The sequence below is a fragment of the Ambystoma mexicanum genome, chromosome 4p (genome assembly GCF_040938575.1).
Source record: "Ambystoma mexicanum isolate Mex_15411 chromosome 4p, UKY_AmexF1_1, whole genome shotgun sequence".
NCBI lineage: Eukaryota > Metazoa > Chordata > Amphibia > Caudata > Ambystomatidae > Ambystoma > Ambystoma mexicanum.
The window spans coordinates 279,041,025-279,055,770 of NC_090927.1; the positions used below are offsets into that span (position 1 = coordinate 279,041,025).

A 14,746-nucleotide genomic window follows, 5' to 3' on the forward strand; every position below is an offset into this window, starting at 1 on the left:
CCAATTTCAGAATTGAAAAAATGACTTTTTAAAATGGTGGTAATATATTTATTTATATATTTAAATTTGTGTACTGCACACACATGCCCGTATGCCTCAGGGGGCTCAATTACTTGAAAGGGGCTTTATATAAACGATGTTTACACGTGTTAACCATATTTCGCATTTTCCTGGATTTGCTCTAAGAACCCCACATCATTCGAGACTAATCACACATCAATGACAGTGGTAATGCCCCCTGTCATTTATGCAATTTGCAAACAAACCGCAAAACTGTTGTGGAAGAGAATGGAAGCAGGGACTTGTTTGTCAAGTTAGAATTGGTAAGAAACTCTGACAAAGACCATTCCCTAAAAACATCAAGGGACATTATGAAGAATATTACCTCCCATCGAGACAAGCAGCAGATAGCCATCTTGGAGGAAAGGCTCCTTCTGAGTGGGATAACAAAAAAAGTCCTATCCTGCCTTGGCTGGAAGGAGGGGAATGTTCTGTCCAGAGATGCCTTGCACACCTAGTTGAAAATATGTCTACCACTACCAGGCAGAGGAGGGCCTGGTAGTGTGCTTCCAGGGCGATCTTAAACAGTTTGGGGCCTGAGGCATGGACACCTTTGTGGCCCGCTTGAACCGAACCATGGAATTAAGGCATCCAGGTTATGTGGTTGTGCCCCCCTAATTGCGATCACGACCCATAGCATGATATGCTGCCTCCCAGCGATCAAAATAAGCATGGGTACCCCCTTCCAGGCCCCTTACCCTTTTCATTCTTGCTGTAATCAGAATGATAAACAAGTAGCATTTCAAGGGCAACATTAGCAGTCCACGACAAGGGTACGTGTGTTCTAGCATGGCTACAGGGCACTTTTCATCAATAGCAGCCCTGAAGAAGGTACACCGTTCATAGTACAAATGCAGGACACAGATTGTATGAAAAATGTGTAATAATCCAGAATAACAGATGACTCAGATTAGCTCCCTCACAGAATGCAAAGGTGCTCACAATGGACACAGGAGACCAACTGGAAGCAAGGAGAAAGCTGCACATAACATGGCATAGATAATGGATGAAGATTAGAAGCTACCAGGAAGGTGTCCATATCAAGACAGACTGGGATTAGAAGTGGGACATGGTTTTCAAGTAGTGTTGCCACTAGAGAGCATAGACACAAGTGATTGTGGTGTGAAATATGTAAATGCTCACTATTATTATAGAGTCAGCAACATTGTAGCCAGTGAAACCATAAGTGAGGCTTTTTTGAAGATCATCCCCTCAGAACAAAATCATTATGAAGAATGACAATTTTTTTAGTTTTGGGGGCTGTTAATTTTGACGGCTAGGCAATATGAGATTAAATTAGATGAGGATCACACATTGGTTAAGTGGTGACGCTGGGATTCGTGCCCACTCTGAAATGTCTGCGCATTACTAATTTCTTTTCCAGTTCTTACCATAATGACCAAATCTAACCAAAATACCAAATCTTACCAAAATGATCCAATACTGTAGAACTGATTTGGAAAGTACACCCATCACATAACCCTCAATGACAATGTATTTTTTTTTTTTTTTAATAGAAACGTATTATGCAAAATGGGAATGATCCTAGCTTCATGGTCCCCATCATGAAGGTAAGTATATAAGCGCCAGCATTCTAACTGATGTGAATGTAAAATATTTTATCAGAGTTTCTCTTTTGTATTTTAAAGCTTTTAACATGCCCAAAACACAGGCTTGTGAAATAGTTATTTATAATCGTGTAGATAAACATTTTAAAACCGTTGTTTGTGTCAAATGAGCAGACCTTAACATATGCGTGCCATGGGCCTACGATATCAGGTCCCCTTTCTTCTGTTTAGAACCCCTTCCACTCCAATGGCCTATATAAAAAGAAAGATCAGGCAATTGGCTAAACAATGCCAGAGGCATGTGAGAAAGCAAACCTTTTCAGAGAAGATGGAACAATAATATCAGTGATAAACGATTATTTGTCCAGGATCACTGTATCGTCTGCTGGCAAAGCCAGGATACCAGAAAGAACGCGTTCGATCCCCAGTCTTGTATTTGGCTACCTAATCACCTCTGAAGACTTACACTTTATGCTCATCATTAGGGATGGCCGGCTAGTTTTTACAAGCACCTGTCTGAAAAAAAAAACATTTCTAGACCTTCACAAAACTGATGCTATGTTTTTATAGCAACTGCTATCTGTTGCAGGTACATTCCTGATAATAGCGCCAATTGTGCTACAAAGCAAAGTACATGCACATGCCTGTTTGTCATCTTCAGAGATATGAAAGGCTGAGTCAGCCCTGCTGGAATTTGATATTGTAATCTTGCATATGAACACAGATCTCTGCAATGAGTGCTTAATGTGACAGGGCATGCTGGCATTTCAACTTTGGCTATTGCACATGATCAATATAATCGATACAGAAAGGTGAGAATTCTACAGGAGTTGTGCCATTGTGAATGCACCCACCATGTACACCACAGTGAAGAAAGAAAGCATTACAGGATGAATTAATCAGAGCGGAATGTACTTGTCAACAACAGACCTGCACTAGGTTTAGCCTCAGCAGCATGCAATAAAATATCCTGACGTGTTCTATTTATGTTTGGTGAACAATGGAAACAGACTTCTTTAGGTCAGGCAGCTTTGTGGGGCCCCCCCTCCAAGTTGGGGACCCGGGGCAAGTGCCCCCTTTGCCCTCACATAAAGGCGTCTCTGTGTCCATCCACCAAGGAAAGAGGGACTGCATGCCCCCTCTCCATAGGTTTGAGGGTATCCCTGGGATCTCTTCAGATATGATGGTTCTCTACAAGACCTGGCAGAGAACAACAATTGAGCTCAGGCTTCCCCACCCTTCCACACGACCGTGGATAGATACAGACTACAATCAAAACAGCATGTATGATTCAACAGTATATATGGTCAGTCGCCAATTTGAACAGTTAAAACCAATTTATTAACAACTCCTATGAAAATGCACTCATTTCAGACATAGACAAAAACGAAACATAACATCACAATTAATGAAGTTTCAATCTCCCCTCCCATGGTGGGCGTCTTGCGAGATCTATTATAATGATGCAGATAGCATGATATAGACACCCTGTATAAGTGTAGTTAGTAACAATTACACTAGACAGGTCGACACATTAGTGTTTCTAGCTCGAGGGCGAACTGTCTCTTGCTTCTGTTCACACTATACTTTTCCCCTCCAAGCTTTCTTCAGGACAAAGGCCAACACAATGTTAAACAGTTAAATTACCCAATTATGGAGAACCTCCCAGGACAGACACTACAGACAAAGAAAGGAAAAATATAAAAGAAATGAGTTAAAAACCGACCATAAGGGGTACCGTTGTGTGTACTCCCTACATGTTGAAGCTGCCTACCCACCTTTCATTTCTTCTTCGTGTATTGGGCCACTTGTTTTCACACGCATCAATGTTAAGAGTGTATTTGGTTTTCCTCTTACTGAAAACAGAGAGAGAAGTGAAGAAGCAAGACCAAGTCCCTGTTATATCGAATCTCGTATTTGTTCACTGGTTATATTAGTGCCATCAGAACAGGTAAGTTCAAGTCACCTGCTTCTTAGTGGCTTTTGATCTTCGACTTATTCACCCTGGACAGGTTAGCCAGCCTGTTCTTCAACTGGAGGCCCTCCTGGGACGGACGCGGTTAGGGGTATTCAGAGTACACTCGGTTCTCACATGATCAATCTAAAAAGGAGGAGGAAGTATCCCTTTAATTAAAGCTCCTAGTGGTTTCTGAGTCATACATTCCAGCAATACCATATGGGTGCACATACATAATACCCTAAAAGTGTGTGCCCCACTACGTAAGAATACGTTGTTGCCGTACAAATCAAGGTTCACCTTAGCCAAACGGCATGTAAATGAATTAATCCTACCACTCACTGGTGCCCCATGGCATGCAGCGTTCTTACCTTTTCAACACCGGCATGATAGTATCCACTTCTTTGTTGTAATCGCGGCTCGATTGTGAGCTTCTGTGTAGGTGTGCACACACACACTTAGCCACTTAAGAGAAAGCACAGAGCCATCTTGGGAGGGGCAGAGTGCTGTGATGGCCCATTACGATGTAATGTACCACATTAATCCAAACTGGATTTGTACTGTAAAGTGTACAGCTAGTGCTAACCATGGTATCTGGAGTACACCAAAACAGTCAGGATACTGGCACCTACATATTATAAATCAAATTAGGACAACACTTTGGTTGGTGGGTGCAATCATTGTGCACAATGGAAAACGTGAATATTGTAACGCTTTCCGATGAGTTGTTTTTGAAACTATTGTATTTGCCGTCCTTGCTGGGACAAACACCCCCTCCTGCAGCTACAGCTAGTAACCCAGCCACCAATGATTTACACATATTCACACAAAAAACAGAACAGACTGGTCCGGACTGAATCTCACGGCCAGCTCATGCTCGAGTGCCTAAAAGCAGGAGTGATACCAGAATGGCTACAGATTAAGAACATCCCTCGGGTGTTCCTCGATTACCCTAAGTTTGGGGTAAATTTCAGTGGTGTGGGGAACAAGTGTTCCACAGACTGGGTGATTCTTATTGTAGAAACAGCGGAGGAGGAAGCTAAGAAACAAAAAGAAGAACTAAAACTGTTAGAAGACAAAATACAGGAAGGATCAGTGATGCCAGATCTAAAAATCCAATTGGACAACATTAATGATGAAATAAGTAAATTTAAGCAGTTCACTTTAGACAAAAAGATTTGGAAACGTAAAAAAGACATTGGGCCTCATTACGAGTCCAGCGGTAGCTGTGCCGGTAAAAACAGCAGGCTACCGGCGGACTCCGGCATTTTTCTGGCATCTGGCTTCACGGAAACACCAGGGTATTACAACCCCGGTGTTCCTGGAAGTCAGGCATGGGAAAAATGTTAATCTCCATTCCCATTGAGTCCGACAGGACTCAATGGGAATGGGGATGCCGGAAGCACAGGCACTGTTAATAATGGTGCCGGTGCTCACGTGAAAGTTTGCGAGCGGCTGCCGTCCCGCCCGCCAAGTCAGGCCTGGAGGGCGGGACGGCAGCATCTCGCAGACTAAGAGGGTGCCGGTCCGGAAACACCGTGCTGGTAGGCTTACCGGCAACAGTGTTTCCAGACCGGCACACTCATAATGAGGCCCATTGAAAATTATAAAGAGGAAAGGACCCACCCATATCTAGTGCCATGGTTTTACAAACAACAGAATACTATCAGCACTACCGGTGGAGGTCAAAATTATCAAAGACTTCTAAGAAGATACGTCACCTTTTCAGATACATCAAATAGTGATTCCGTCACAGCCAACGGGGTTCCCCAAAATCATGCTACCAGTGGTCGACATCAAAGAGGGAAACAACAATTTTTTCAAGGAAGGGGGAAAAGAGGCAGAATGCGACAACAATGGTACCACGGGATGCAGACCTGTCAATGGACAGCACAACCGCTGCCCCCAGCTTGGTAATTCCTATCTTCAATCTGAGCAACCATATTTTATCAAAAGAAGAAACAAGTGTTTTGAGCAAAGGCCTTAGTTTTGTCCCTAGTACAATCGCAGACAGATTCCAAACTGAGCTGGAATTGAGGAAATTCTTCAGAGTCCTTAGACTGAGGTACGTCTTTCGCGATTCTTCTGAAGAGGGGAGAACTATCCCTAGTGGGAAGGGTCTAAAACCCCCTCCTTTTTCATTCCTCTTGCCTATATGTTATGCCCAGAAATCCTTACTATTGAGAAAAAGATATTACGAGAAATCGAAAAGATGTTCTCCACTAAAAATCAGCATACAGATAATCTAACCAAAACAGAGAGGCTAGCTTTGAAGAAGCTAGGAAGCCATACCGACTTTGTCATAAAACCAGCTGACAAAGGCAGAGGTATTGTCCTATGGGCCAGAAAATCATATAAAAAGCAGGTACAGAACTATTTGGGTAACGAAAGATTTGATAAGAAACTGGATACAAACCCTACGGCTAGACTTCAAGTCGAGATAGGTAGTCTCATGACACATGCTTGGATATAGGGATGGATTAACGAGGACGAGAAATCGTTCCTAGTCAAAAAGTATCATACCAAACCCGCCTTCTACTGCCTTCCAAAAGTGCATAAAAATGATAAATGCCCTCTGGGGAGACCTATTATTTCCACCATAGGTTCCATCAAGGAACCCCTGTCAATTTATGCTGACTTATTTCTGAGACCCTTTGTCCACAAGATGAAATCCTTTGTCCAAGACACGACATCAAGATCCTTGCTACCATCACTGTTGAGGAAAATGATATTTTAGTAACCCTTGACGTGGAGTCGAACACGAACATACCGCAGACGGCCAGCATCGAGGTGATGCAAATATTTCTGGAAAAAAGAGAAAATCAGGAAGTCCTGTCAGAATTCATACTGGAATGTATACGTCTTCCCTTAATGGACAACTTTTTCAGGTATGAGGCGATTTTTTATAAACAATGTCATAGCACCAGTATGGGAGCGACTTTTGCGCCTGACATAGAGAACCTTTACATGGACAATCTAGAGTTACAATTGGTTTACAACGACAACAACGGTTTTAGGACACATCTGATATGCTGGCATCGCTACATTGATGATGTAGATCTTGAGATCTATAAAAGTGGGGACAATAGGGTATGTACCACCCTTATCAAGAAGCCTACCGATAAGGACACCCTTTTAGCATACAGGAGTTTCCACCCACTTAGCTTGAAAAAGAACCTTCCCTATGGACAGTTCCTTTGAGTTCGACTGAATTGAAGCACCTTGTCGGGTTTCGACATAAATAGCAAAAATCTCAGGAGCAGATTACTGCAACAGGGTTATCCCTCACAAGTGGTCAAAAGAGCCGTAAGAGGGCACGAAACACTGATAGGCAGATTTGCCTTTCCAGCCAAGAGAAACAGAAGGGGGAGAAAATGACATGTGTCACCACCTTTACTCCAATCAGCCATTATCTAAGAAGATCCATCCTTCAGAACTACGATATCTTAAAAACAAATTGTTTCCAACCAGAAAAACCCAGGTTTGCCTTTAAGCAGAGTAAAAATCTCAAAGATAGAGTGGTGCACACTTACGAGGAACCACAGAAGAAACCTCAATCTCAGACCAATCTATGGGCTTTACCACCAGTTACTGGGGATTTCAGGTGTGGTAAATGCTCCATGTGTGAACTCACGAAGGACATGAAGGTCTATATGGTCTCCACTGGAATGGTAATACTGATCTCTTCTGGTTTGTCATCCAGACAGTTAAGTGCCCACCCTGAGGTGGAGACGAGGATTTGATACTGGGAAAAATGGAACAAATATGGATATACAGATTGGACTCAGCTAAAAAAGGTGACTCAGCTAACAAAGGCCTCAACATATCTATTGAATGCAATTTGTTTTTACATTAAGAAGATGTACTAATTGGGTACTTCACATTCTGTTGAAATATGAAGCTCATTCAACATTTGTTTCACCTGGAATTTTGGACCACTCAAGAGCAGGGCTGACTTTGGTCTTTTGTTCCAGTATGGTTCATTGCAGATAGGTTCTTTTGGCGGCCATATACATGGTGACAATCAGTGCTGATGTTTTCACCCCCTTTATGAAATTTAGGTGCCTGTATCATGAGTGTTGGGGGTAGTCCTGATGCCACTGTTAGCACTAGCTGTACACCTTACGGTACAAATCCAGTTTGGATTAATGCGATACATCGCATATTAGGGCTGTGCATGTATGACAGACAATTGAGCTGTGCATCTTAACGGGCTGTCGCAACACTCTCCCAAGATGGCTCTGTGCTTTCTCTTAAGCGGCTAGGTGCGCGTGCACACAGCTAAATGGATGCTCACAATCGAGTCGTGATTACAACAAAGAAGTTGATACTATCATGCCGGCGCTGAATAGGTAAGAACGCTGCATGTCCCAGGGCCGTGGTGAGTGGCAGGATTCATTGGAGACAGTTTTATTACTGCACTACAGTGTACCCGACTAAGGTGGACCTTGATTTGTACGGCAACAACGTATCCTTACATAGTGGGGCACACACTTTTAGGGTATTATGTATGTGCACCCATATGGTTTTGCTGCAATGTCTCATGCAAAAATATAAACGTTGGATCATGGAACTTTTGATAGTGTGACTCAGAAACCACTAGGAGCTTTAATTAAAGGGATTTGTCCTTCTCCTTTTTAAATTGATCACGTTAAAAGCCAGTGTACACTGAATACCCCTAACCGTTGCCGTCCCAGTAGGGCCTCCAGTTGAAGAACAGGCTGGCTAACCTGTCCAGGGTGAATAAGTGGAAGATCGAAAGCTACTAAGAAGCAGGTGACTTGAACTTACCTGTTCTGAGGGCATTAATATAACGAGTGAACAAATACGAGATTCGAGATAACAGGGGCTTGGTCTCTCTTCTTCTCTTCTCTCTCTGTTTTCAGTAAGAGGAAAAGCAAATAGACAATTAACATTGATGCGTGTGAAAACAAGTGGCCCGATACACGAAGAAGAAATGAAAGATGGGTAGGCAGCTACAACATGTAGGGAGTACACACAACGGTCCCCCTTATGGTCAGTTTTTTATTATTTTATTTGACATGTGTCCTTTCTTTGTCTGTAGCGTCTGTCCTGAGAGGTTCTCCATAATTGGGGAATTTAACTGTTTAACATCGTGTTGGCCTTTGTCCTGAAGAAAGCTCGGAGGGGAAAAGTATAGGGTGAACTGAAGCAAGAGACAGTTCGCCCACGAGCTAGAAACACTAATGTGTCGACCTGTCTAGTGTAATTGTTACTAACTACACTTATACAGGGTATCTATATCATGCTAACTGCATCATTATAATAGATCTCGCAAGACGCCCACCATGAGAGGGGGCATTGACACGTCATTAATTGTGATGTTTTGTTTCGTATTTGTCTGTCTGAAATGAGTGCATTTTGATACGAGTTGTTAATAAATTGGTTTTAACTGTTCAAATAGGTGACTGACCATATGTACTGTTGAATCATACATGCTGTTTTGATTGTAGTCTGTATCTATCCACGGCCGTGTGGAAGGGTGGGGTAGCCTGAGCTCAATTGTTGTTCTCTGCTATATCGGTGTTCCCTCATGAATCAGACCCCCCATTAACATAAAAGAGGGCTTTAACCAACATTTGTATGTCTCTACAAGATCTGCCAGAGCCTCCCTGTAAAAGAAAACCTAAAGACCAGCTCAGAGCCTGTCTAAAATTGTGAGGTTTCACCTTGGGCCTCATGGCCCATGCCAGAGGCTCCCTGTAAAAGAAAACCTAAAGACCAGCTCAGAGCCTCTCTATAATTGTGAGGTTTCACCTTGGGCCTCATGGCTCTGTAATTCCAAACTGGCACATGGAGCTAGTAGAGTCAGGGGAAGGCTGAATTAACATGTGGCATACCACGCACTAATGTTTCTCCAAATGCACACCATCTGACTGACAGTGGCAGCAAACACAAATAGTGGTTTGGCTCCAATCAGCAGTGTTCTTCCATCCCACGTGGTCAGTAATTCCCTTTTATGTAACATGGGTCCAGGTGTCTGATTGCCACTCCCAAATGCATTTACATGTGCACATGTGAAATATTATGCAGGATCCTCATGTTAGCTACTGACAAAAAGCAGTAGTGCATGCGTATTCTGAGTTGCAATCCACAGCTGTGTCAACATGTGTACGTGGTACAGAAAGAGTGTGGCTATGTAGTGGTCTACCCTAGTGGCTGAAAAATTAATTTTATGATAACCAAGGGACAAAAATAAGTTTTCTTTACTCCAATCAGCATTACCACCAAACATCACAGCATGTGCTATATTAAAACAGCATGATTCAACCTGTTTTTCAGGCATAGAAATGGTCTCAGGAGTAGAAGTCTCCATGGGCCTGTACCTATAATCCTTTCCACATTGTATCGCGAGTAAGCATTTGTCCGGCTAATAAGATGACAGGGCAGGGCAACCCTTGTGCTGCAGGTTTGGCATGCTTTACGCCATGCAGGTTCTGTTTGTGATAATTGGACGTGCATGTAACCTGGTAAGGATTCACCATACTGTAACATTATTTGCAGGTAAGCCGTGCGCTAGAATCATGGTGAAGCAGTTTGGACATGTTCTTGTATAGTAGATTTACAAACACTGGTACAAACATTAATATTTCACTTTGTTTATTAAATTTAATTCAATTGCTATTGAAGCATTAGCAAAGTTCCTCTGAAATTGGATGTGGAATGATATGGTTGAGTTAGAAAGATCATTTCATACTCCTCTAGTAAAAACATTTTATTTACAATAGAAACATCTCCTTCTGACTCTCAACGACCTCTTGAGTGTTGGCCCAAACCACATGTCCCTCTCAATTCACAGTGACCTACCCTCAAAACTGATATTCATCTACTGGTCAGGTTTGCCTTTAGTCTTGTTCATGGACTCATTCTAACCCCCCAAACTTCAACATGTCACTCCACATTCCCCACCACACACGAATACACTAAAATGAAGAAACATAGATCATATGTCTTCAGTTGCCCTAACATATGAAATGATATGGTCTATTCCGAGTACGACACAGTCGGCCAAACATCCTCAGTTATTGTAATAACTATCTCAAACTATCATTTGAAATGGCATGTAATGGAAGATTTTCACACTTACCTGTTGTGATATTTATGCTGGTGATATTCAATATTGTTTCAGAGATATTCATTTCGATTGGTGTTTTTAGATCACTTGCAAACTTTCGCAGCCCGTCTAAGTAGCTTGAGTTTGGAACAGTGATCTCAATGTCAATAAAGTACTCCTGCTGTGGGGTGTCACCTGAAACTGACGAAAGAAAACATATTCAGATTAGGAGTGTTACGGCTAAAAGATTTGAGTACATGGTCAGGATGGAGTTTCGGATATTGTGCAGCTGATACACAGAAATCTGGTCATAGGAAAGGGTTATGGTACTTGTGGTCATACGTAGTTGTAACTGGGCTAACATTTACAACCTGGAAGTTGGTTGTTCTTCATTTGACTCAACTACATTTTGCTTTTCCAGGTATATGGAAATTTAAAAGCACTTTTCTGAAGCAGAGATTAGAAACGTTACCCATGAATAGGCAATCAAACCCGAGTGAGAAGCTTTTCTCCATATTTACTGAATCAGTCTTTCGAAACAAATGAAAATGTGTGCTCAGTCTGATGACAAATGGAAAAAAAGTATGTTGATTGATTTGTGATTTGTAATAAACCACATAAAAAAGAGTCACTTCAGGATATCAAGAGTAAAATTGGATGAGGGCAAGAAGAAGGGATTGTGGGGAAAAGCAATGACAGGGAAAGAGAAGGGCCTTGGATAAATTGGGTAGATTGCCAAGATTTCTCTGAAAAAGAACTGTTCGGGGTGTGTTTCTTTGCTACGCATGTTACTCTGCACCATCTGATGAAGAAGCCTATGGGACTTGGAAAGCTAATGCGTTGTACTATATCTGCATATTATTTCGGGTTAGTCCAATACAACATATCAGCACTTTAATTTTGTGTGATCTGCAGTGAAGAAATCCTTCAATGGTCACGCCTCGAACAGTAGATTGTGGATGCACACGGTTGGTCCCCAGAATAGAATCCACGGATGTGGGTTTTCTAACCCTGGAGCCCATCAACTAATTGTTAACTTGTTTTATATTTTGGCCCAAATATGCAATTTCACTATAAGACTATGATATACTGAAGCAAATGTTATAATTGTTCCTGTTAAGAGTATAAATGAATATTTCAAGAATAGCCACATCCCCTGACTGAAACAATAAGACAACATCTACGTAACTGTGCCAGTGAGCAACATAATTGTTGTAATGATTTGTCTCCTAAACCCTCAAGTGTACCTCCTTAAGATGGTTTGGATATGATGTACAAATCATATCTAAACCTGACCCCCATTGTCATTCCATGCAGTTGCTGGTAGTGGCTGCCTCAATATGCAAAGATGGTGTTGAGCAATACAAACATCAGAAATATTGACCATGTTTTAGCATTTTCTACTATCAGTTTTTGGGGGATGACAGTGAGCTACACTCATGAGAGGACCAGTAACATCTTCGAACACACATTGTGTCCAGGGGTATTACTGTATAACCTCTGTGGAACGACATATTAAGTGTGTATGTTGATATTGACCCATGGGCTGGGCTCCAGGAGAGGCTCTTTGGATGTTCAGAGACATCCTTGTGGCCAAAGAAGACTGTCATGTGTGGAAGGACTCATCCGGACCATCAGCAGCATGTGCATTCTAGGATCCATTCACCATTTATGCGTATGCAAAGGTTCACTATAAAATCAGACTTTGGCTATTCTCTTACAGAATGGATTCCCCAACTGGGAGTGAGTGACAGAAGGAGTGCTCAAAGGCAAGTCAATTCCATCAAGCTTGGTTGAGGTTCACTTCCTGACAACATCTAGTGAGGCCAATTGATTGTAAGAGAAAAACAGTGTGACCAGTGTCAGGGCACGTGTGCACATTCACAGCTGCCTGCTAACCAGGGCCTTTTCATAGAGGATCTTTGGTTCTGCTCGGTTGGAGATTACTCATATAAGGAAAAGATCGCTACGTATGCATGGGCATTGAAGGCAGTGGATGGGGAGTGGATGGTACTCATTAAAATAACATCATTTTATTGCAATAAATTCAGAACTTAAACAGCCCCACTCCCATCAGGTTTCTTCCACTGATACCAGAGCTGGCGAAGGAGCTGTGCTGATGAAGGACAGCCATCATCACTCGGACAATGCAAATGGGGCCTGTTTCTACTATGGGGATTGCCATCAGTTGCTGTTGGAGGTGGGTATGGCAAAGGCTGTGGTCTGGTTGTGGGAATGGAAAATGACATGAGCTGAAAAAACAGAATTCCCTCATTGTCTAACATAAGGCAAGCTGTGACCCATGCTGGGTGATGTATTCTCAAATGTTCTCTGTTTAAATATATGACACTATTATCAATTGAGCAGACAGTAGATATTCCAACAGTTCATACAGTAATTTGCAAATTCAAAATCCAACTGTTCGTCTGTCTCCCAGTTATCTCTGATGCTTAGCACCTAAAAATAAATCGGCCTGCCGCATTATACTTACTCACAAGATATTTCAATGAAATTTAAGGAAAATAAGAATATCTTGGAGTTAAGAGAAGACACCATCGGGCAGCTTTGGGTTCGTGTGCCCCTTCCCAAATCCCCAAAAGGTTCTGAGATTCAGAGCCAGATTACCCAGGGTGCAAGAGGATTTAAGCAGTGTTTCCTCAGATGTGTTTGTGTTTGAGAGGTTAGCAGGAAAGAGGCAATATCTAGAGCTCAACCTAAGATTGTGGGCTTATTTTCTGTGCTTCGTAGCTCTATTGATCTCCTCTTTGTGTCTTGCACAGTCCTCTCCAGCATGGTGTTCCCTTGTCCATCTATGGCACAAATCCATGGGAATAATTCTTTATTTTCTTTTTTTACCAACTTTATTTAAAATTGGTTGCATCTATACAACACTTTTCCAACAATCGGGAGCACTCTTCTGGCAATTTCCACCCTACGCAGCCTGTATCGTCCATCCCTTCCCAACTCTGCCATGACCCGGTAGGCCACACAAAACATTAACCATTGTGCAGGAACTGCGCCACTATGTGCAGTTTGTGCACCTGCACTGGAAATTCAGGCCATACTCTAGGATCGGGAACCAAATGTTAGTGAACTGGTGTAACACCCCTTCTTTGGCCACTGTGACCTTCTCTGCCACTAGAATGTCCCAGATTTTGGCCCACCACAGTGATAACAGCAGGCCCTCAGGACATTTCCAAGCCCGGGCGATCATACTCCTTGTGGCCAGGAGGAGCTCAGTGATGAGCTTGCCCATCACCCCTGACCTCGGGCATACCCCTGGGACTGGTACCCCCAGCAAGGTCACTTCAGCATCCATAGGGAGTCAGACCTGAGTGATAGCTTCAATTGAGTTAATCACTTTCTCCCAAAGGTTTCGAATAAGGGGGCACTCCCACCACATGTGTAGGGATGTCCCTTGAGCCCCACATTTCCTCCAACAAACCAGGTTCACCAAACATTTGATACGATGCAGCCGAACCGGAGGGATAATACCACTGATATGCCAACTTATAGGCACATTCCTTATTAGTCACACATCTGGCAGAGTAGTAGTTTCTTGTCCAAATGTCCACCCATGTCTGCTCTTCTATAGGATGGCCTAGGTCCGCCTCCCATTGGGCCATGAATTGGGGTCGGAGCCTCAATATGTTAACTTTCATCTCAGAACTGTTCATTGAGGAGGCCATTGCATACATATATCAACATCTTCACCCACTAAACATTGCTGCATACATCAACACAAGAAAAGCAACATTTGCACATTTCTGCTATCAGAATGACAGCAGTATTTATACTTTCAATTATCTTAACCTGAGCACTGAGAAGGGATGGGCAAAAAGATATAGATCTGTCACAGTTGTCTGTATTCCAACCATCAGCCACGAACAAAGAGAAAAAAAGCGGGTCAATGGCATGTATAGAACCCCTGTAGGCAGGGAACATATCAGGTGATTGGAACAATGTTAATTTCTTGAATATATAAACACCTCATGGACATTCCAGATCAGAGGTAATTGATGGAAAGGTCTTGTGATTGCAAAATCGAAGTACAGAAAGGTTGTGCATGTTAAATTACCAAGGCAG

General features: G+C 42.5%; 1 protein-coding gene across 5 annotated transcripts in view; it reads right to left on the reverse strand.

Annotated features, from left to right (window-relative positions):
- The window catches only part of LOC138453201 (adhesion G protein-coupled receptor F5-like), a 584,850-nt gene that overhangs the window by 348,711 nt on the left and 221,393 nt on the right, over positions 1-14,746 (reverse strand). For all 5 annotated transcript variants that reach the window (XM_069605826.1, XM_069605823.1, XM_069605825.1 and 2 more), the window contains one exon: positions 10,694-10,861. In XM_069605826.1, coding sequence (XP_069461927.1) covers positions 10,694-10,861 — 168 coding nt within the window. The remainder of the gene's footprint in view (positions 1-10,693; positions 10,862-14,746) is intronic.